The sequence below is a fragment of the Cylas formicarius genome, unplaced genomic scaffold, assembly GCF_029955315.1.
Source record: "Cylas formicarius isolate icCylForm1 unplaced genomic scaffold, icCylForm1.1 PGA_scaffold_7__23_contigs__length_41026272, whole genome shotgun sequence".
In the NCBI taxonomy this organism is placed as follows: domain Eukaryota; kingdom Metazoa; phylum Arthropoda; class Insecta; order Coleoptera; family Brentidae; genus Cylas; species Cylas formicarius.
In genome coordinates, this window is record NW_026844352.1 from 34,710,643 (window position 1) to 34,733,884 (window position 23,242).

The window sequence follows — 23,242 nt, forward strand, 5'->3', positions numbered from 1 at the left end:
GAAGTGCACCGAGAAAAACTGTATATGAAAGAGCATAGCAGCGGGCTTATTTATCATCACATAGGCAGTAGCGGAAACAGCTATCAAAAGGTTGACAAATAATAAAAATCCTGGACCAGAACATGCATGCATGACCTAAAACTACAAATAAATCTGGTAATCAAACTTTTCAATAAAATTTATACAGTTGGCCAACCGCCATTCTCTAAAGGCCTTCCGTAATGTCATACCATCACGAAATTACAAACTTGATCACAACGTAAGTGAAATTCAGTTTGGCTTTAGGAAGGAACTTGGCACCAGAGAGGCCTTGATTGATCCAACGAGCACTCTCACCGACGCCTCATGCAAACACATTGATACTACCGCCGCATACTCAGAATTTAATAGGTGGAAAATATCACAAATAAAATGGTCGTATAACGCATCGCAGGAGCACTAGAATTCCTAGCAAATGTTAAACGCAGAAACCCAGAATACTTTGAACATATGCGAAATGGGAGATACCATCCGAATCATCTTACATGGGAAAATAGGAGGTCAACGATCAGAAAGACGGACACGAATGCTGTGGTTGCGGAACGGGCACTTAAAAAAAGGTGAACGAAGCTAAAAGATGAGAAACCTGTACTCAGACTAATTTTTTCATGTTGCTTTTCACAGAACTTCATTCCCCCTTAACTCAGACACTGCGAACGATAGAAAAAAAAGTTAAATAGTAATGTTGCATACTTTCATCTAGATTTTTTAATATATAATTTTTCATATATACAGGTTGTTCCGTTCCTCTGGAAACGTAAAAAGTCAAAATTAATGATTTAGTTAATCCAATTTTTTCCATTAAAGCCCAGAAAGTATTCAGAAAATCAAACATTGGATCTATTGGAGCAACAACTGTATACATTAACGGAGAACTGTTTCAAACTTTCTCGTCAGCGTTATGTTTATTATTACTACGCCAATAAAAAGTTTGACGTTTTTCTAACACAACACCCACTCTGCGCAAGGCTTTGCAATGGAAAAACTGAAATTAAGTTTATGCAAAAATATTCTCACGGTTACGAGAATGTGCGGTGGTGCCATCAGGGTTGCAATCGTCCCATTGTCAATCACTATCACTTTCCCAATTCAAATGATAATCGCGACCGGCGATGACTTTCAAAAAGTCACCGGCCATTTCTAATTAGATTAAAACGCAATATTTGTTGTATTATTTCTGCCGGCGATGCGTATAAAAAGCGGGCAAATTGCACAATGGCTCGTGACATCGGTGGGACTGTAACAATGGAGTGGTGAGCGCCGTATTGCAGGGGGTATAAATGTCGGGCTTTCGAGTTCCCACGGTGTCGCCCTTCGAGGATTACGAAACCAGTTTAAGGAAAAGCTCATTGATGTTGTTTGCGTTCGTTCAAACGCGCACTTAGTCAAACATCGGAAACTAGTTCGAAAACAGCATTAAAAATTTGCGATTGTATTCCCTTCTTTTCTTCTAGACCAAGGAATCTGGTCAACCCACCACCAGACCAAGACCTCGCAACATGAAAGCAACGAATCGAAAATTTTCGATATCCTAAAAAACTTGTTTTTTTTTTCGTAAAAATTTATAGTAAAATGATAACGAACAAGATTATAATAAAATATAAAATTCGACAATTACAAAGACAAAAAAAAGCCTTCGATACTTTGGGATGTTGGCCATCGTTTATCATCGAAAAAAGAACGTGGCAGAAGACGTAAACGTGCGACTATAATTTACGGTCGCATACGTATATAGTGGGTGTATAGTAAATCTCGGTGGCGCTGCACGACAAGACGCCTAATGGCCATCGCGATGCCGAAACGAGGGTCTTCTTCGATAGATTACACCGTCGGGAATCGAACTTTCGAAACCGTAAGTTTGTTCCTAATCCGTGATTTGCAAAATGTTCGGCGTCCCTATGGAAATGCGAACGTCCCACTTTGTATCCAGCCGCGTAAACTTGGCCATTTTAAAGTATAAGGGGCTTGAGGGTCCAAAGTTGGATATACACGAATACCTACCTATACGGTCGCATCTGATCGCTTACGGTAATCGAATTTGTCGCTCTCCTCTCATAGAACGAACGTACTGCGAAAAGGGCTACCACCATTATATTTTTCCTTCTAATGCCACGACTACTAAAGGTGATTCGGCCAGTTTACCAATAAGAAAGGAAATAATCCATCGTCCTCCAGGTCTATTAACATACAGTGGAATAGACTTCTAACTAACTGGTCATAAAATGACGGCTCCAGCAATAACTATATCATTTGAAAAGAATTTTAATTGTTAGATAGTATCAAAAGGAAGTTCCCATAAAAATAAAAATTCCAATCACAATTAAATTACATGAAAATTTTAATAACTTTTATTGTTTTCAAAATGCGCTGCCATTGATTGTGACGTCAGACCGTTGTATTCCGATCTATGCACATGTATGCAGATAACACTCATTGAAAAAACGTGGTATTTAGTTAATTCCTGAGAAAGTTTTGTTTACTTTTGCTTGATTCGGTATTTAGTGGTTCTCTTGAAGTTAAGAGGATTTTTCTCAAGCTGAAGTTGATGTAAAAGCTAGCAAGCTTAAGGTGAGTTTATCGGTACAGAGATTTAATTTAATTTAAATAGTTCCATAATTTATATTTTTTTATAGAATATTTTAATTTAAGATTCAATTCAATTTTAGAGTTGTCCAACTTTTAACTTTGTGGTTAAATTAAACTTAACTTCACGTTACCAGCTTTTATCAGCTGAATTATTTAAATATTACTGTTATTTTATTAAGATTTTAGGAGAATATTTTAAAAGAATTACCGTCGCTTGTTCCAAAGTCATTTCCTAAACAAACTAATGTACTTCTGGTTCTATTTTTTAAAATAAAAAATAAATGCATTTTACAGCATTTTTCAAGCAAACGCCATACATAATATACATCATGTAAGCCCAAATATAACCTAGGCATATTTTGCAGCTTCATTACTGTAGAGCGTAAGCATATACTTTTAAATGTTTCTTTTTATCAGAAAGTGCTTCACTCTTTTCACTATGATTACTACTACAAGCTTCACTAAGTGCTAACAAAAAGTCACTGTCACCATCATTTTCATTGAAACGATTTTCACTACTATTCAAACTTAAGGGTCTGTCGTACATATTTTTTAGTAGATTACATTCTCGTTTTTAATTGATATTTTTATTACAAATATTAAAAATAAAAATTTAATTCGAGACAAGCTAACGTTAACACAAAAATTTTAAGAAAACACTTGGTTGGGGGTTGCTTTTAAGACTGACACTAGTTTGTAGTATTTCTGATAATATTGTAGTAGAACAGGAAGCTACGGCTTCATCAATAAGCCTTTTATTTGCCCTTCAAGCAGCTGCTCTTGGAGGAACTGAAAATGTTCTTTTTTGTCTGGCTGGCAGTAAAAAATGTGAGGAACTACATCAGGTTTCATTAATTTTTTAACACCCATTAGTTTAACCTTTATACCTGAAACAAAAAAGTAACTTACATAATATACCTAACTAATTCGTTTACCAGATAATTAGTTACCTATATCTAAATAAAAATAAAAAAAATAAAATTAAAAAAAATAAAACAGTATCTAGATATTTTTTATATTTAGGTATGTATGTAATAGAAAATATATTGTAGGAATTACCCCAATTATTTATATTTAGGTATTTATACTTCTTACGTTGTAATGATCTTCACAAACGTGAATATTTGTGTTCTTTGTAGAATAATCCTCTACACCACTTCTGCATAATTTTAGCCATTTTATTCGTCACTTTTTATCTTCCCGAACCGAACGAAAATTTTATTTGAATTTTGCACAGTTGAACTCGTACAAAAAGGAACGATAGTCTCCATAATAAATACAAAAATTGTACCTTAAACACTTAAAAACCGTGACTAAATATGCAAATTTGGTAAAAAATCAATGAGAAATGCTTGAAATGGCTGTTATACTCGTAACGTGCCGTGTAGTTTCCTGCGGTGTGACGTCACACCGGCTGCCGCCCATTTTACTTTGTTTGAATATGCCCGGCGGCGATTCCAACTTTAATTATTGTTTGTGAAATACGTACAGATTGCGATTTAAGGGTTCATATTCAGTATAATTATAATAATATATAAACACACATTTCAGTAAAACAAAAGAAATGGGCCAAGTCTCTATTATCTCATACGGGATGTCCGAGCCCATATGGCTTGGATACCAGCGTGAATATGAGAAATCGGGCAACCGATCAATACCCCATAAAAATCCATCTGCATAAAACAAGCACTAATTCACAAAACGATAGGCACTACGCCTCTACCGATTCAATTAAATCAAAATTTTAAATCAAACCACACAATTTTTTAACCGATTATTCCAATGGTTCCCGACATAATTTGGTGAAATTTTTCTTGTTCGTTCTAGAGGCCACAAACACTCAGATATTCAGACAGGTATTTTGAGGTTTACCTCTTAGCCACTCTTAACTCTAAATAACTTTTTAAGAAATTTTTCGATTTGTGGTATTATAAGTTTATTGTTATCGCGTTTAGAACGCAACAAAGAAAAGTAATTCAGGTCGGATATTTTTCTTAATCGAATAAATTCCGTGGTTTTTAATTTCACAAACAAATCGCATTTAAAATTTGTTTTATCTTTCGCGTCGCATTTGCCTTCGCCTTTTGCCTCATAGCTTCGGGCCTGCATATCTCATTATAAAAATGTTCCGCATGAAAATTGAGGCCGGTTCTTTTTAAACTCGTTAATTTTAAAACGTAGAAATTGTATTTTTAAATATTTTATGGCATAGCTTATATATTTCAAAAAAGAAGCTGCTTTTCAGGATGAGGCCTCAAAATGTCGAAAGCCAAATTCCTTATTTGATGCAATTGTTTCAGTGGCGTTTTATTTTTTGTTATCAAAAATATTTACTTACTAATGCTAATGATAAATTTCTGGAAGGAAAAAAACTGGAAGCTTTTTAAATGTCGCACCTTTTCAATAAAATCCAACAATACGAAAAAGCGATTCTGAACATCCCGTACATCGAAGTCGAAGAACCGACATTTGAAATGTACACCACGACCACCCTGTACGCGTTTAACATTTATTAAGAAATTTTCGAACGACTGGAAAGCGCGGCAGGGAAATAACAATGTATGGTAGTGGAGGGGGACATTAAAATTTAGATTAGCCGTGTTTTAATTATACGGCTAAAAAGTGCGATTTGCATTTTGCGATATGTTTTTAATTAAAATTATCATTTTAATGCGAATTTTAACCGGTACCTAAGTACGGGCCGCGGGTGCGGGCCCGTTCCGAACATTATTTTAACGACCGTAAGAATTAGTTTAATTAAACAAGTTTCATATGAAGTTGGCGGGTAGTTTAATGGACGAAATAATCGCGGCGATAATCGCAGATACGGCGCTATGAATCCGAGTCCTTTAGGCTTTCTCGAATTCGAGTGTTTCCTGAACGGTTCCTTTATTAATTTTTGAAAATACGACTGAGATGTATAAACAAAATTCGCTCGCTCCCAAAAATCTAATCGCGAACTGCAATGACCACTGTTAAAAGAATGAATTTCATTTTGGGTATGGTCCCGCCATCTTTCCGTCCGTAGCGGAAAATCATTAACATGTGACGTAAAATAGGCTCGTTTTGAACGGGCGAACAATTTTTAGGGTTCTTGATTTAACTCAATGTGATCCCAACGAAAAGCTCACGATGATAGGGGAAAATAACGAAGATTCTAATGAACAGGTCCTTGCATGAATTTTAAATTTGAGGCATAAATTAAAATTAGGGGCAGGAAAATGCCTTTCAATTTTCTGAGTTGGTGGATTTCTAAAATATTTGGCAGGTGTTTTCTAAGTCCACTAATAAACATTTCTGACAAATAAAAATCTTATGTGGAAATAGCCTATTATCATATTGAATATTCAATGATGTACGTCGGTCGCATGGTTTTGATTGTATGATAGCCAATAAAATACAAATTTCGTAAACCCAATCTGAGTACAGTATTTTTGGAACAAAGTTACTAATTTATATTATATGGTTACGTAACAAGTTGTGACAATAGTTTTATAGTTTTTAGTCTTTTTTTTTTCAAAATTTATATTTTAGTTATCAACTTAACTCGTACGTCGATAATACAATAACTTATCAAGCAACTATGAAAAAATTTTTGGGAACGTCCATTTCTTCAATAACATTTAGGCATTCAACAACCAATATGGCCGCTGACAGATGGATACTACGTTTGGATGTGCATTTTTACGGCAGTATTTTCCTAAAAGATGCCTAGATGCGTTAAATTTACATTTATTGATACGAATTTGTGCCTAAACTGTTATACTCTATTAATGTCATTAAAATTAAAAAAAACACACACCTTCCCGTTAAATATTTTTATTTAACGAAGGCACATTCACTCGTCTTCCGAAGAGGACGCCTCTTCAGCCTGCTGGAGCCAATCCGTGAAAGGCTTCACTTGAGTATGAAGATTTGACGCTACTTTGACAGTTGAGAACCAATCCAATATGGCGTCCTCGGTAACGTAATCTTTTTCGTAAAAGTATTTCAGCACAAATATTACCCATTTTTCTTGAAGGTTTTCATGCGAATTGAACACATCCTAAAAATCCGAATTAAATACTTGAATTTCGCTCCCAAACAAAACTCAACCGTACCTCAACAGCCTGAAGACAGTCGATCATGGCACTTTCGTTTTTTATGTAATTCCTCAAAACCGGTGCGAAATACGACAGCATTTGGCTCAACTGAGTGAAATATTTTTCGCCACCCGGTAATTTTTCCGACATACTCAATATTGCTTTGATAACGTTAAAATTAACCTAGAAGTAATTAGATCGACATAAACTCACATTCCGTAGTCAACTTCGCAATGTTTAATGTGTTTTTAACATTAGTTACCAAATTTCTTAATTTTTAAAAAATTACAATGTTCAACGCAAAATTTCAAACCAACAAAAATAATCAGTTGGTTTTTGTCCGTCAGTTATTCGATTCTCAAAGTTGCTCACGTTAAACCAATTTGTTAGGTGCGATTGCCAATAACCAAAACAAAATTTTATTTTTCTATTCATGGGCAGGCAACTTGCGGCTCTTTGCAAATTTTTAGCGCGACCCGATCCTAATATAATTTTAGGAAAAATCAACAAACTTAAGAGCGTAAGCGGGCCGAAATGTGGCCGGTGACAAAATGCATTAAATTTCGCCTAACAATATAAAGTTTTTAGTGTCTAACTACAAAGAAGTTGAGATTGTGGTCGATGACGTAATAATCGTTGATGATGATCATCAGTCAAATTCAAATGGTCAAAGACTCGGACACATTCGCTGGTTGCTGCCAAAATTGTAATTTTAAATGTATTTATGTTTCAGAAATCGACATTTGGGGAAAGTGGAGCCATAAAATTAACGTCCGAGGTGACTAAAGCACCGTATGCCACAGTATGTGACATAGTTGTGAATAGTATGGCCCCCTAATACTGAGGCGGTTGATATATGATGCGTATCAGAAGAATATTGTTTTAACAATTAAAACTATATATGAAGAGTTGCGTAGTGTTTTGAACATCGACTGTTGCCAAGAGACTTTGAGTGTGTTTGTACGAACAATTGGTTTTTATAACAAAACCATCACTAAGAGGCAAGTTATGATGGAATCAAGAATAATTTCGGAGTGCAAGACAAGATATTTGCGAGAAATTCAAGAAATTCGTGCTAAAAACGTCCTCATCATATATTTAGATGAGAATTAATTATTAATGTGGGAGACGAGTCCAGTGACGATAGTGATTATTTTCATGTAGGAAAACATTTTTTTTAATAAAGATTCTAACATTGTTTCATGGCTAAGTTTACTCCGAAACATTTTAAAGTAAGAATGGATTTTTCACTGCATGGACTAACAATAATCGAGGAATCTCTCCGACGAAATTCTCCACAAATCCGTCACTTTCTGCATTTCTGTGCACGAAGTACATTCTTGAACGTTATTGTGGAATTAGGAATCTATTAGGGGTCACAAAGAGAAACCCAGTGAGGTAGGCCTGCGGTTAAACCCTTCATAAAAATCTACCAAAGCTAAATACAGGATTACGTCGTAAAAATGGTAGATCGTTAAGCGAACTATACATTTGAATGTGTGGGCCGCATAAATGGCCGCTGCTTTTCTAATTTTTGGATAATTTAATTATTTTTGCAAAAGTCATTTTTACTTGGTGGTGGTTTTGTCGAATTGATATTAAGGTGCGGTAAAAATATGTAGGTATTTTTTCATTAGAAATTATTTCTGCGGTAAAGACAAAGGAAATAATTTTCGTCCACATTTCTTTCTTTTGTCTTGAAAATTTCTTTCAAAACCGTACTTCTTTTATTACTAGTTATTTAAAAGGTGTCCTTTCGTCTGCTTCTTTACCTCTTTAACGGTGACATTGTAAGCGTACCGAGAAGAATTGATTTCCAGAATGAGATTATCGCAAACCAATTTATCCTCATAACCCCTCGTTAAGCTGTCAACAACCTCGTTGAAGAATACTAAAACGTGCATTTCAGTGATATGAACTCCATGATAAAATAGATTTACATTTGGTATCATCGGGTGGGGGCGAATGAGTGTAAGACAGCTCGTCCTCGCTCTCGGTAAACTCGTCGCTTTCGGACTCAGACTCGCAGACATAATCACCTATATGAAGCTTCGACATTTCTTTAGACAGCATTTTGTCCAGATGCAAATCGCTCTCGCATTCGCTCACGCGTAGTCGATACGCTCTCGCTCCAATATGATCCTTTTCCTCACCTAAGAGGCAATGCGTGAAGTATGGAACAACCTATATGTTGTAATATGAAAATATAACAAACTGACATAAAAAAAATCGCTTCCTTCAGTGTCTAACAAGACAGTATAAAAATAAAACAACACGCATAAAATGCATGGTTCTGGTAGAATAGGGAATAATTTTTTTTATATAATTGCTATTTTATCACAATAAAGTGGTTTTGAAAACCCCAAAAACTTGATCAAACACCAAAGACTGAACTCATACTCACAATCTTCCGGTTTATTCGCCTGGACCAGCGAATTTTCGATAAATGTGTTTTCCTCTATGACCACGCCCTTGCCCAAAATACTACCGGCAGTAATGCGACTGTTTTGTTTAATAAGACAGTCAGGTCCAACAATGCTGTGGGTGATTACAACACCATCCTCGATTTTAGTGTTTTCGAATACAAAAGAATCCTCAATTTTAACAGAGGCACCTGTAACCACATTGGATCCCAATACTGTTCTACAAAGACCTTCCAAAGTTGCAATATTGGTGTTTTCGCCGATTATGACATCATTGGCTAAGGGTCGGTTCCTACAAGGTGGGACCTCAATGACCAAAGCCTTAAATGACCTGAGCTAAACTTACCGTCGCAATGAAGATGTTAAGGGATATATCCATCTATTATGCAGCTCCCAGCTTTAAATTTGACTCAAAATTAATTAACACATTCCCTTATAAAAAAAACATTACCTTATCGATTGGTACATTCTCCAGTTGCAAATTCCCCCACCATAACCATCACCTTTTATTATATGGGAGTAAATTGTGCTTCCCATGATCTCCTCATTAAGTAATAGTCCTCTGATGAAATCATCTTTAGATTGAAAATCAAAATTATCAGAAAAGAGAGGCAAAACCGAAGGTGAACAAATCGCTATTTGGGTATCTTTGAGGTTATAATGAAGCGATACAGTGTGATTATCCAGAAAGACTTCCTAAAATACACGATATATTTGACAAAGTTGCACTTTTCCAGCATACCAAAGGAAATTCTATCTTTTTCTCCTTCCCTTTGCATATCTTCTTGTGATACAAAACTCTATTGTTATGGTTGACTGCAATCAATGTTTCTGCGAATGGCGATCGACTTGAGTAACCGGGACCCACTTCTTGGAATAATAGAGTCATAGCCGCGCCTTTATCTGTACTGCAGACACTTCTAAAAAACATACACTAACAACACTAACCCTGTAATAATTTTCATATCCACCTGTGCTTCTTAAAAAGAGGTAGTAAATTTAGATTTGAAATAACCCCAGGCTCTAATAGAATGAAGTCACCACGCAACAAACCCTTAGCGTCTAGATCACGCAGGCAATCCCCAAAAGAGCGGCAACCTTCTGACGCAATAATTTGTACTTTCATAGTCAACGTCCATCCCATGGAATTTTCTATGCACTGACTTAAATCACATTTTTTAAAGCAACAGAATCCACACAAATATCTATTTACTTGATATGTGCTCTTATTTCAGCTAAATGATTGCAGCAAAAGAGAAACGTCTCTTCTACTCCGCCCAATGATAAAAATTCAAGGGTGTAGTCTATTAGGGGTTTATTTACAATCGGAAAAAGACACTAAAACCAATTTCACTGTATTTTTAATAACAATGATCTAAATGAGCTATACCAACGGCACATCATCTGAAATGGGTACGAATTCGTCCTCAAAGGTATCGCCTACAATTACAGCTTGCACGACGCTTTCTTTTTTAACTATACCTCGCTTTGCTTTGGACATATTTAATATATTTCACTTCAAATATGTTGAAAGGAATAAGTGTAAAAAAATAGGTTAGGTTGAAAATTCTACTTCATATGTTTAAACAAAGAATGTGTTATAAACAATTCAGGCTATTGGGAAACAAAACACAATTTTTTGAATGTTTTCTTAAGTATTGTAGTTATTCCTAAGATTGTATTGTAGCTATAAGGAACTATAATTGCAGAGAGTTGTTTAATAAATTAATGAAAATTGTGCCGTTCAATCCAATATGTAACCTCAATTTCTTCATGTGCCAAACCAACCATAAACATCACTTTGCTAGTCTAAGATACTGATTAAAGATAAACCAATGTTTGTATTGTTTATACTTAAACGGAATGATTTGAATTAACATCAAATTTTACAGAATGAGTAGCGACAAGGTAAGGGTGTTGTTAGCTATAAATATAAAGAAGTTGTATTATCAAGAATAATTTTTAGTTACTATTCAGACTAGAACAGCCTCATGGAAACGGCGATATATACATATCCTGGCAAAAAAGCTCTGGGATGTATTTAGCTACTACCGGCATTGATTGCATGGTGAATATCTTTAATAGATATGGGGAAATTACCGAGAGGATACGCCTGCCAAAGTATAAAGAAAAATAATAAATATTAGATTTTGTAATTTTTATGCTTCTAGTTTATGTACCAGCTTTGGTTGGGACCCTGACGGCGATTTACTGGCGGCCGTTAGCCAATCACAGTTGATTTTGTGGGATGCCAACAATTTGAAAAAAACTGTATTGGATGTGGGTTTAAAAGATTACATGTCTTGTCTGGTCTGGGCTAAAACAGGACCCATTTTGGCAGTAGGGACCACCAAGGGAAATGTTTCTATTTACAACCATAATACCTCAAGGTGTGTACATTTGATGCATTATTGATAAATAATGTGGATAATCCAATTTTAGAAGAATACCTATCATTGGAAAACACACTAAGAAAATTACCTGTGGTACTTGGAACAAAGATAATCTTCTTGCCTTAGGATCTGAGGATAAAACCATCTCCATTAGTAATGTGGATGGCGACACACTCAAAACGATTACTTTAAGGGCTGAACCATCTGATATGCACTTTGCAGAGTTAAAATTAGATGAAAGAGTAACAGGAGAAAATACTGTAAATAATGTAAACTTGCTTGGTAGTCCTAAGTGATTAGTTGTTTCATTTTTAAAGGTGAGCGCTATAGTGGGAAAGAGGACATTATACTTGTACAATTTACTGGATCCAGAGAATCCATTTGAGTTAGCATTTCAACAGCACTATGGCAACATTGTTACCTACAAGTGGTATGGTGATGGGTATATTTTAATAGGATTTTCGGCTGGGTACTTTATATCCATTTCCACACATGTTAAGGAAGTTGGTCAGGAACTGTTTCAAATTCGTAACCATAAAAATATCCTGACTGACATTGGTGTCTGTGAGGTAATTAGTAAAGCAGCCTCTTGTGGTGATAATAGGTATAACATTGACGATTTTGGAAGTTCTGCCCCTTAACAGGCCACTGTTTGCAGTGTTAAGCTTCATGACTTAAATAATCTTCAAGAAACCTCTAGTGTAATAAATCTACCTCAAGAAGCAGGTCTAGGCAGAATTTCTTGGAGCCCAGAAGGCCAGCTATTAGCTGTATGCACCAGGGGTGGTTCTGTGAATGTATATGTATCTCACATGCAATTACTCGCATCAATTTGCGCCCCTCGTATCGCCATACTCTCAAGTCTAACAGAAATTGGTCTTTATAATTATACACCGGATAAGGTACTTGTAATATCACCTGCAACTAGTTTATCTTTTGCATCATATTTTAGTCCAAGTTGACTCCCATATTTATTAACTTGGAGTCAGAGCCATCCTTTATAGCGGTGGGACAGTATCATTTAGCGGCAGGTTTGAATAATAGAGTTTGGTTTTATGACTTGACAAAACCTGATCCTGATATTGAAGATATGCCGTTAAAATTGACAGACAGGCAATATTTAGGAGGTGTTAGTAATGTCAAACTAAATCCCGAATATGCTGCTGTGCTTTTTGAAGGCAAAATCCAGCTTCATATGGTAAGTGCATCCGTGGAAACTGATATATAACAGTTTAAAGTTTAGAATTTTCCTATCAATATCTGGTTTTAAGTTACAGTTATAAATGCTGAACAAAACTTTGTGCACATTCAAAATAAGTTGGTAACCAAATGCAAAAATCTCATCTAAAAATGTCTTCTTCAAAGATTTCCAAATATAAAAACCATGGTTAAATATTTTCCATTGCCTATCACGGAACACATTCATTGAAACAGGATGCAATTTCTCAAGATAGATAAAAATTGCTGTTAAACATGCATATATTTTTAACTGGGAATTTTTGTATGGTATACTGGATGCAATTTTTTCTACCAAAATGAGCTTCATTATTTTGGTCGAATTTTGTTTCTAAAGGTTGTTTTTTAAATTTTGATTTGAATTTTTAGACTTTTTCGTCGTTAAATGGGTAAATTTAAGAAAACATGTTTTTACCATGTATATTAGTGTATTATGCCACAAATGCGGCAAACGGCACTTGTGGCACGGGCGGAGCGACTGTTTAATAAACGAGTGACTTAAAAAGTTTAGCATAGGTGTTGCATACTATACTTTTTTTACGACCGTTAGTTTTTGGGTACATTTTTGCGAGGCAACACCAACACATTCAATGACGACCGTCGGAATTGAAAAACGTCAAAATTCAAGCGGTAAAATCTCCGAAGGGGCTCGGATCCGTGAAGTGACGCTTCCTGCACGCTATATAGGTGTATAATTAGGTATTTTACAGCAGGGAATAGAAAAAAAAACGTTTTTATATAAAGTTTAGCGATTTAACACCAACCGACGCTAAAAAGTATCATTTATTGTAACAAAATTTTAAAAAACAATAATTAAAATCAAAATTCCACCAACATCAAGCTTATTTTGCATGAAAAAATTCTCTCGTGTCTACTATCAAAAAAGTGCCGGTTATAATTTTTATCAGCAATTTTTATTTGGTAAAAATAGATGTGCAAATTGCATCGTGTCTACCGGGCTGTATACATTTAAGGCCAAGTTAAGTTACATATTAAATACAGGAAAGGCCCTTTTTTTATACATTTCTAGATAGAACAACCTCAGGTGTGCCATGAAGATAGAGAAACCATTACTTTCCCCGACGCGATCAACGACGCTGTTAAAATAACTTGTTACGAAATGACTACCGATTTTTTGATTTACGGCACGGATGGTGGTCATATCGTTCATTTTCACATCGAAGACTGGGCGACGGCGAACGAATTCAAACACGGAGTGGCCGTTGATCAGTTGTACTGTGACCTCGCGGGCTCTAGATCGATCGTTATCGACGTCAAAGACAATTGTCACATTCATAACGCCGTAAGGTTTTTATATTGGCAAACAGGACGGAACCGTTAGCCTATTGTCTCGTTGAAGGTCACAAACGAACTTATCCCGGTACCGGAGCCGCCCGACAAATTTTCCGGTGGTGCCTGGGATAATGACTCATCCAATCGGGATCTATTTATCATTTGGGACGATCACGAAATACACGCTTACCTTTACGTGTCGTTTTCAATGGACGGCGCTACGGTTAAAAAACTTGGACGGACTTCGTTGATGGCGAAGCAAATACCGCTCTTGTTGTACAACGGTGACGTGGTTTTGGCTACCAGTAGCGGGCAAGTTTCGCAAATGACGTTGAGCACCCACGAACCGAGTAACTCGAACGGCGGAGAGGGCGACACGGTCGCTTTGGAGGCTAATTTCAAAAAACAGTTGGCGCTTCACAGGTAACGCGACTTTTAAATCGGCGACGCGGCGTTTTTAAGATGTTGTCGTAGTTTTTCATTGGCTTTGGCGACGAGCAAAGCGCTTAAGTCCAGGGAACTGATGGTTCAGTTGGCCGTGGAATCTCTAAAGTATCTCGATATAGAAACAGGTAATTTTGTAGGTTACGTTTCCACGGAAAATGTAATTTTTAAATATTGATAGTAGGTCTAGAACGTTCTTAAGAATAAATAATTTTTTCAAAGAAATTTCCACAGGCTACTGTAACACTATGTACAAAACCTCTGTATTCCTCCTGCGTCAGTTTTTGCTGAGTCGAACTTGCTTGTTGCTTGTTAACTGTTCAACAGAAACAGGATATTTGAGAAACGTTAGCAGGTTCGACTTAACAACAACCGACATACGAGGGAACCAGAAGTTTTGTAAATAGTATAAGAATAAATTATTTAAGCCATAAAGGTTTACCAAGAACTAAAGGACGTATCTATGGTGCTATCGCTCGAGGGGCTACTCGAAATCGACGAATGGAGGTTGCTGTGCGGCTACGTCGCGATGTACCTCAACGATTATGACAAAGCGCAGCGTTGGTTCCTGAGCTCCAATAGACCGACGGTCGCTCTGGACATGCGCAGGGATCTGTTGCAGTGGGACGAAGCCCTGCGTCTAGCGAAGAAAATGGCCCCCGAGCAAATATCGATGATTTCGAGAGAGTACGCACAGCAGTTGGAGTTTCTGTGAGTGTATAACTGCATTATTGAAGTGGTTCCTGCACTTTTTCCGAGGTAGTTCCAGCTGAAACTCCCTTTTCATTTCAGTTTTGAACATATAGTTTCGATTTTGAAGTGATTTAATTGTATCGTCAAGGGGTGGGGTAATATTTCAGGGGCAATCATTCCGAAGCGCTGTTGCACTACGAAAAGGGTCTGCAAGAGAACTTGAGCGAGGAGCATACATACGTGTGCAGGGCCGGCATAGCCCGGACCGCGTTGCATTGCGCCAACTATAGGTACGGGGTAGGCGTGGCCGTCGAGCTCGACAACAAGCACCTCTTGCGCGAGTGTGCGGAAATTCTCGACAAAAAGCGGCAACTCGCCGAAGCCGCCCGACTGTTCGAGAAATGCGAGCAGTTCGATCGCGCGGCAGCCAATTACATAGCGCTGAAGAACTGGAACAAGGTCGGTGAATTGCTGCCGCACGTCACCTCCGCCAAGATACACTTGCAGTACGCGAGGGCGAAAGAGGAGGAGGGACGGTACGACGAGGCGGTTAAGGCTTACGAGTTGGCGAAAGATTTCGATTCGGTGGTGCGGTTACACTTGGAGCGCCTCGATAATGCGGAAATTGCTGTGGAAATAGTGCAGGAGACGAAGAGCGTCGAGGGAGCGAAAATGGTCGCTAAGTAAGTTTCCGTTTCCGATGTGCTTCCCAAATTTGAGTTTTTGACGTTTCAAACTTTTATTGAAATCATATTGAAAAGGTCTACTGCATAAAATTCCAATGTAAATTCTCGGAAATCCTCAATAAATCATATCAATATTCAAATTATTTTTCAAATTTTGTATCCATATCACCAAACATTATCACCTATTAGTAGAGGCGCAGTCTAGTAATTGTCGGGTTCGTAGATTTTTCCAAAACTTGAACGACACGAGTTCGGCCATCCGGTTCCTCGTGCTGTCCCGGTGCGTCGAGGAAGCATTCGAGCTGGCGAAAAAGAATGGCAAGACGGAACTGTACGGCGACATCCTGCTGAACAGTTTCACCGACGACGAGGTCAAACCGCGCGATTTCGTGCCCCTGGCGGTTCACTTCGAGAACGAGCGAAACTCCCTGCTGGCGGGGAAGTATTGGTTTCACGCGCGGGAGTATCACAAAGTAAGCTACCTCTCAGGGAGGACTCCACCATAGAGTTCTCGTTTCTTTCCATACTCTTTCTTGGCACTTTGTTACATTCAACACTAAAGCAAGATCAGTTGTCGACATATATATGTTATATAACCTCCAAATTTTTAAAAATTATGCCACCAAATGCATTGATATTTTTATGGCGGTAAAAGAGGCGAAGAGAGTGATTTTACAGATTTTGAATGGTTAGTTTTAATTGTTAGTCAAATTATTTTATGAAGCAAGAAAAAATCACGACAAAATCTTCAGTTGATTCTAACCATGCTCAAGCCAAGACGGCCGAGGACGTCTCTTTCTTGGTTCGTTAACTTTTGACGATAACGCTGTCAGAGAGTGATTGCAGGCGTTGAAGTACCTGCTGACAGCCGCTAAATCTGGAGCGAACGAAAAACGAGCGATCGGTGCCGCGATCGATGTCGTTGCATCCGCCAACGACGAGTCTCTGACCGCCACGCTGATCGAGTTTCTGCTGGGCGAGTCGGACGGCACGCCAAAAGATCCCAAGTACCTATTCAGGCTATATATGGCCCGGAAACAGTTCAAGGAGGCGTCCAAATCGGCGCTGATCATTGCGAACGAGGAGCAGATCAACGGCAACTATCGGAACGCCCACGACGTGCTGTTCGCGATGTGCCAGGAGCTGAGGCAGAACAGCATCAAGACGCCGCTCGAAATGTACTCAAACCTGATGTTGCTGCACAGTTACATTTTGGTCAGGCTGCACGTGAGGCGGGGCGACCACTCGAAAGGAGCACGGTTGCTGATCCGCGTCGCCGATAACATATCCAAGTTTCCCTCGCGTAAGTTTGGCGCAGAAGTTGAATATACAGGGTGTTCGATAATTTAAAACCGTATCAGTATAGTGTCCAAATTTAGTGTCTAATTATGTTGGTGGTTCATGCCAAAAATTAGTTCGGAACCTTTTTTAGTGCTTGTAGATGAATGAAAAACACCCCTGCTTCAGTTATTTCATTTTTGTGGTTATCCTTCACCGCTGATGTCATTATTCTAACCTACCAACATTTTTTCTCGGATACTAGACTGCGACCGTCATAATGGGTGTTATGACCCTGAGATTCCTTCTCTAAACATTTGAAACCAAAAACACTTTTTGACGCATAACACCAAGATAACTCTTTGGTAAAATTACAATTAGAAATTGATCCAATTCTTTGAGAACTTAAGTCGCTTTTATTTTGAAAAAAAAAATGGGGAAGATATTTTATTCCAAGTTTTTTCTTAAAGCCTCATTACTTTCTATTAAAAACACAATAAAAATAAAACGACGTTAGGTTGTCCATGTTGCAGAATTTAAAATCTTTTTTTAGATGTGCTTTTGAAACTCTGCATGGCTTACATTGTTCAAAATAAAATTATATTTTTGAAAACGTTTATCGGTTTTTATTTTAAAAATTAAAAAAAAAGTTAGAACAGTAGGTTTAAGGTTTTTTTTTTCTAAAAAAGGAGACATTTTTGAGGAATCTCAATTGCTTATTGAAAAGCAATGTTAAGGTTAGACGAAAAAATAAGGCGCCACTTGCCCAAAAAATTGATGTTTTTTCGATGTATCTACATAGATGTGGTGCCGATCCTGACCTCAACCGTGATCGAGTGCCACAGGGCCGGATTGAGGCACGCCGCGTACCGTTACGCCACCACTCTCATGAATCCGGACTATAGGAAGCAAATCGATCCGAAGTACGCGAAAAAAATCGAGGCGGTGGTCAGAAGGCCGCCGAAAAACGGCAAAGAAGGTGGCGACACCGGCGATCCCGTCGAACCCTCAACCCCTTGTCCTTTCTGTGAGAAATCGTTGCCCGAGTCTGACGTCACATGTGGCAACTGCAAGAGCACGCTACCGTTTTGTATTGTAACCGTAAGTTGTTTTTTTGTTGTTGCTCTCGGTGCTTTTCTTAATTTTCGCACGTCCAGGGTCGCCACATCACCTCCGAAAATTTGACCTACTGCCCGAATTGCGATTTTCCGGCATTGAGAGACGAGTTTATCGAGTAAGTGTAATTCTTTGCAATAAAGGCACTGTGTGATCACTATAAGTATATTTCGACAAAAAAAAAAACAGGAGTGAGGAGTTAGTTTTAAAAGTTGCTAAAGTTATAGAAAAGGAAAATGCTTTTTTCGCATTGAGATCAAGCAAGAAAAATCTTAAAAAAATGTTTCTGATATCAAGAAAAAACTAAAAATCTACGAACGGACAAATGTACCAATAACTAACTTCATGCATTTATTAAATACCATCAAAACTTAAACTTAACCTGTTAAACTTCTTAAATATTGGAGCGTACTCAATGATCATCCATTTTATATTGTTATTGACATAGTACTGGATGGGCCAGGTTTTTTTTTATATCCATTTTAACATTATTCTAAATCGTTTATCAAAGTCAGCTTGCGTTTGAGTGTCAAAAGGCATTTTTCAGACACTTTTTTACATATCATTTTCTTTTAATTTCAATTACCCTGTATCTCGAATTTTTTTTTTTTCATTAAGAAAAAGCATATATATATATATATATATATATATATATATATATATATATATATATATATATATATATATATATATGCTTTTTCTTAATGAAAAAAAAAAAAATTCGAGATACAGGGTAATTGAAATTAAAAGAAAATGATATGTAAAAAAGTGTCTGAAAAATGCCTTTTGACACTCAAACGCAAGCTGACTTTGATAAACGATTTAGAATAATGTTAAAATGGATATAAAAAAAAACCTGGCCCATCCAGTACTATGTCAATAACAATATTTAAGAAGTTTAACAGGTTAAGTTTAAGTTTTGATGGTATTTAATAAATGCATGAAGTTAGTTATTGGTACATTTGTCCGTTCGTAGATTTTTAGTTTTTTCTTGATATCAGAATATATATATATATATATATATATATATATATATATATATATATATATATATATATATATATATATATATATATATATATATATATATATATATATATATATATAGATATATTTTCACGTATTGATTCACGGATGGAAAAATGTGATGACACTATATTCCGGGATATCATTCGTTCGCTCGTTGAACTCCGACTGGAATCCTGCAAATCCTGCATCCGACTGGAATCCTGCAGACGTTTCGCCAAAATCTCACTTGGCATCTTCAATGCTCGCGCTCCGAAAACACTTCGAACTTGTAAAAATAAGCGTTAATCACATTTTTTATTAATCAAGAAATGTTTACTTTAAATCGGTATAACTTAGAAACGGGTAAAGTAAATAAGTTTGAGTAAATAACAAAAAAGTTTTTAAATAATATGTACTTTTGTATGCGCGTATTTCCAAAGTCTCTGCAATCGAATAATTTTTCGACGCGTCGCGACGCCCAGCTCTTTGCAGGCGTCGAATTTTTTAAACTTTGGGAAATATCTACTTGACCCCACACTTTGACTACTTTTTACATAAATGAAATATTTCTTTTCGTTTTGGACTTATTGGCGTGCGGAGTTTTAAGTGAAAAACCCTGTATATATATATTTTTTTAAGGATTTTGAAGACCGAGGAGTCGTGCCCGATGTGTTCGGAACCAGTTGACCAGAGAAGACTGGTTGTGGTCAATGACGTTAAGCCATATTTAAATGTGGAATAGATTGGAGGGTAGGGAGGGCACAGCCGCGTCGTTTGATCTCATTTTTGTTACTTGTTGAGTATATTTAGATTATTTATTTATTTTATTCGAGTGATCAATTTGCCGTCCAATGTTCAGCGTTTAAAACAGAAAAATGGAATATATTCTGCAAGTTTTCCGGTGTTTTTTCTTCCTTTCATAAAAATGTTATTTCAATAACCAGAACACTTCAAATCCTCTGTTTGAAGGTCGTTTTTAAAATAACCCATTATAACGGTAGAGCGCGGCGTTTGTGCTCCCATGTAACGAATTTACCAATTTTTGGAGAAAATTGCAAATCATGCTCAATATAGCATAACAGAGAGTTGGTCTTATTGAATACAGAGTAGTTCAAATGAACGCATCATTTTTGGGCAATCTGGCACATTACTTTGCCACAAATAGAGCAACGATAATTTTACAATTAAATGTATAAAGAAAAAAAGACGTAGATGTAAAACGTCAAACCGGTTTTGAAGTTGGCCAACGAAAACGCCAAAGCTGTTCGAAAAATCACGTACACACAAGAAATGTAAAATTTATTTGGATATGTCTATACAATATATTAAATAAAATATGCTATGTTCAGTAAGACGAGGGAGATCACATTTACAAAACGGAAAAATGGCGGATCGAAAATACTCGCAGATAATGTCGGATGATTTAAAAAATATACACGTTCTTATGTTACGCTAACAATAATAATCAATTGGGAGCATGTTGAGGGGGGGGCGGGCACAAACTTTTTATTGCAATATCCTCCCGTGAATATACAGGGTGGCTATATTTATTTGCCTACAAATTTGTAAAATTTTTGTTTTTAAAGATGGCTGATATTTTTGTTTCAAAAGAGCGACGAAAAATGCGAATTCGCTGCCTACTGCGATTTTCTAATATCTTCGATTTTTAATATAACAGAAAGCTTTGGTAAATTTGATTATTTAGATCGTGGGTTTAAAATTTACTTATTGATTGATTTTTGCTTTGGAGGTCGTGTAAAAATAGGAACACATTCCGTTAAATAAAGAAAACCCCAATTGGTTCTGTTAAAAATCGTGGTTATAAAAATAAGTTGGATGCGCTTTTCGACTGCCTTTGAAAACAAAAAAAATCTATACTTTATCTTAAAAAGTAAAACATTTTACTGGTTTGTAACAAATGACGACGCCCTGTATACGTTTTCTTTGGAATTAAATCTTTAACGACGAAACTTATACATGGATGATCACTTTCAATTCGAAACGATATACTAGTATTTGACAGACTTTGCAAACATTTTATTTCTGTCGGATTTGCACAGTCGCCCGTTTCGTCCAAAAATCGTCAGCGTCTTTTGAAAAAACCTTTTGTACAATAATATCTTTGTTTTGGATAAGCTCTTTACATAGTTACAAAGGTAAAAATAAATGCAAATTAACGACCGGTCGACGAGTGGGTGAGGGACACTTTTGAAATATCGACGGCCCGATGATAGTCGACTGATTAGTTCCACCAAGGTCACTGAATACGCGGCCAGTACTGGGACGCCATATCCGTTTGACCCGGAACCGCGATCGGTACCGATACACCAGGAGAAATTAATCCTGGAAATGATATATATGATAAATGAATAGATGAAACTAAAAAAAAATGCCACCAAGCAATTTTTTAACCTACATCAGTAAATCAAGGATTATGCTTGATGGTGGACCAAAGATCATACATTTTATAACAATGTGAAGAAGCAGAGATAAAAAATTCTGTCTGTGAACTTTAATATAAATATTATAACATTATTTACATAATTTAGTACGATTTGCGTGCCGGTATGTATTTCTACCGATTTTAGATATGAAATGAAACAAAATAAAATAAATCATATTGACTATTGAAACTAAAAAAATAAACTGGACCTTGAATACTAATTATCGTACTATTTTGTTGTTTAATTCATGTTGGCAGTCCTGAGAGGGAGTTCACTACAGGGCGACCAACTGACGAAAAAAAAAAAGAATTAAGTATCCGTAGTCCTTTTCAATTTATTATTAATTTCCAATTCATGCGATTTTTTTCCTTTATGAATTATGCCAAAATCAATACAAAAGAAATAAAGCTTGAAAAAATTTATTGAAACGGTGATATAACCTAGTCAACGTCTCAAAAAAATATGCTCTATATTTTTTTCGACGGATATACAGGGTGTTGTCGAATTCACATTGCATAGTTTAACACGTGATTCTTGGGCTCGAGTATCACACGGAAAAAATATTCGCTATAATAGTAATAACCTATTCATCAAGCAAAAAGCAAAAATCGGAAAAAATATACCTGTAGAGGTACCATTCGTATTGTACTGATGCCCGTTCATCTGATAAGGTTGCGCCGGACTACAGGGTGACGGCCTCGACCCGTACCCGATCCCTATATCGTACCCTGTAGGTCTACCCATGCAGTAGCCCCCCATGGCTCCGCCCATGGTGGGGCTCTCGCGTTGTTGCAAACACGCACCCGGCGACGGTCCCATCGTGGTCGCCAACCCCGTGTGACTGAAATTGCTCATGGGAGACATCGAGCTGCAACGAAAAACGGATCTCTGCCAGGTGCCCAGCGCAACCAGTGACGTCATTCGTCGCTCTGATTGTCGATTGGTTGTTCGGTTTTATAGTTTGCAAATGTTGAACAGCGACATAAAACTCGAAAAGTATAGTACCTGTAGCTGTCGGCTATAGACATAGGCGGCGCAATAGGGGAATACATCGATGCGCTTGGGTTACCGAACGACTGCAATCTGGGTGGAGATGATGGCGGTCCGGGTTGATCGACACTCCCGGTACCCCTTCTTTGGTTCCTCAGTTTTTCTTCGCGTCTCCATTTGGCCCTCCGGTTGGAGAACCATACTTGGATCCGCGCTTCCGGCAATCCTATCTTCGCCGCTAACCTCTCGCGCGCGAACACGTCCGGATAATGTGTTCGCTCAAATTCTGAAATAGAAAGAGGTACCTGTTACAACGATAAAAACCTTGAAAAAAAATAGCCTTTTGTTTTCAGTTTTCGGTGTTCTAGTTATAAATGTTTCGTGTGTAAATAGCATATACCTACATAATCTTCGAACAGCTTCAAAAATGAATTTTTGAAGCTCTCATTTTGATTTTTTTTCAAAGCGCTTAGAATTCTTTCTTTTTATACCTATCACATTTCGTAAAAGTAAGGATAATACAAAAAAGGT

The 23,242-nt window shown here is 37.0% G+C and overlaps 3 protein-coding genes and 1 long non-coding RNA gene across 7 annotated transcripts in view; 2 read left to right on the forward strand and 2 right to left on the reverse strand.

Annotated features, from left to right (window-relative positions):
• Window positions 1-6,267: 6,267 nt before the first annotated feature.
• LOC132705458 (translation initiation factor eIF-2B subunit epsilon) lies at window positions 6,268-10,683 on the reverse strand. Its single transcript, XM_060676043.1, has 11 exons — window positions 10,521-10,683; window positions 10,344-10,468; window positions 10,102-10,293; window positions 9,873-10,050; window positions 9,582-9,826; window positions 9,477-9,527; window positions 9,112-9,422; window positions 8,648-8,860; window positions 8,480-8,598; window positions 6,726-6,890; window positions 6,268-6,670 (listed from the first exon to the last, which is right to left on the reverse strand). The coding sequence occupies exons 1-11, from the start codon at window positions 10,629-10,631 to the stop codon at window positions 6,464-6,466; spliced, it is 1,917 nt and encodes a 638-aa protein (XP_060532026.1). The 5' UTR covers window positions 10,632-10,683; the 3' UTR covers window positions 6,268-6,463.
• On the forward strand, window positions 6,462-8,461 carry LOC132705459 (uncharacterized). Its single transcript, XR_009619435.1, has 3 exons — window positions 6,462-6,587; window positions 6,647-6,841; window positions 7,441-8,461. It is a non-coding gene; the product is annotated as an uncharacterized LOC132705459 (long non-coding RNA).
• Window positions 10,684-10,913: 230 nt separating the features above from the next.
• LOC132705179 (WD repeat-containing protein 19) lies at window positions 10,914-20,162 on the forward strand. 2 transcript variants are annotated; one of them, XM_060675622.1, is made up of 17 exons: window positions 10,914-11,038; window positions 11,097-11,251; window positions 11,302-11,520; window positions 11,573-11,783; window positions 11,841-12,127; window positions 12,182-12,425; window positions 12,476-12,721; window positions 13,790-14,062; window positions 14,120-14,475; window positions 14,527-14,624; window positions 14,925-15,207; window positions 15,357-15,872; window positions 16,099-16,348; window positions 16,722-17,178; window positions 17,956-18,254; window positions 18,311-18,387; window positions 19,917-20,162. In XM_060675622.1, exons 1-17 carry the CDS (start codon window positions 11,024-11,026, stop codon window positions 20,017-20,019), a joined length of 4,089 nt encoding a protein of 1,362 aa, XP_060531605.1. In that variant the 5' UTR covers window positions 10,914-11,023; the 3' UTR covers window positions 20,020-20,162. The 2 variants fall into 2 exon arrangements, with proteins under 2 accessions (XP_060531605.1, XP_060531606.1); XM_060675623.1 differs by lacking the exons at window positions 10,914-11,038; window positions 11,097-11,251 and having other exon boundaries at window positions 11,353-11,520; window positions 11,650-11,783.
• Window positions 20,163-20,621: 459 nt separating this feature from the next.
• Window positions 20,622-23,242, reverse strand: part of LOC132705032 (paired box protein Pax-6-like) — a 64,136-nt gene continuing 61,515 nt past the window's right edge. For all 3 annotated transcript variants that reach the window (XM_060675446.1, XM_060675444.1, XM_060675445.1), the window contains exons 7-9: window positions 22,727-22,997; window positions 22,345-22,589; window positions 20,622-21,620 (exon numbers count right to left, since the gene is read on the reverse strand). In XM_060675446.1, the coding sequence (XP_060531429.1) occupies window positions 21,535-21,620; window positions 22,345-22,589; window positions 22,727-22,997 (602 nt within the window). In that variant the 3' untranslated portion in view covers window positions 20,622-21,534. The remainder of the gene's footprint in view (window positions 21,621-22,344; window positions 22,590-22,726; window positions 22,998-23,242) is intronic.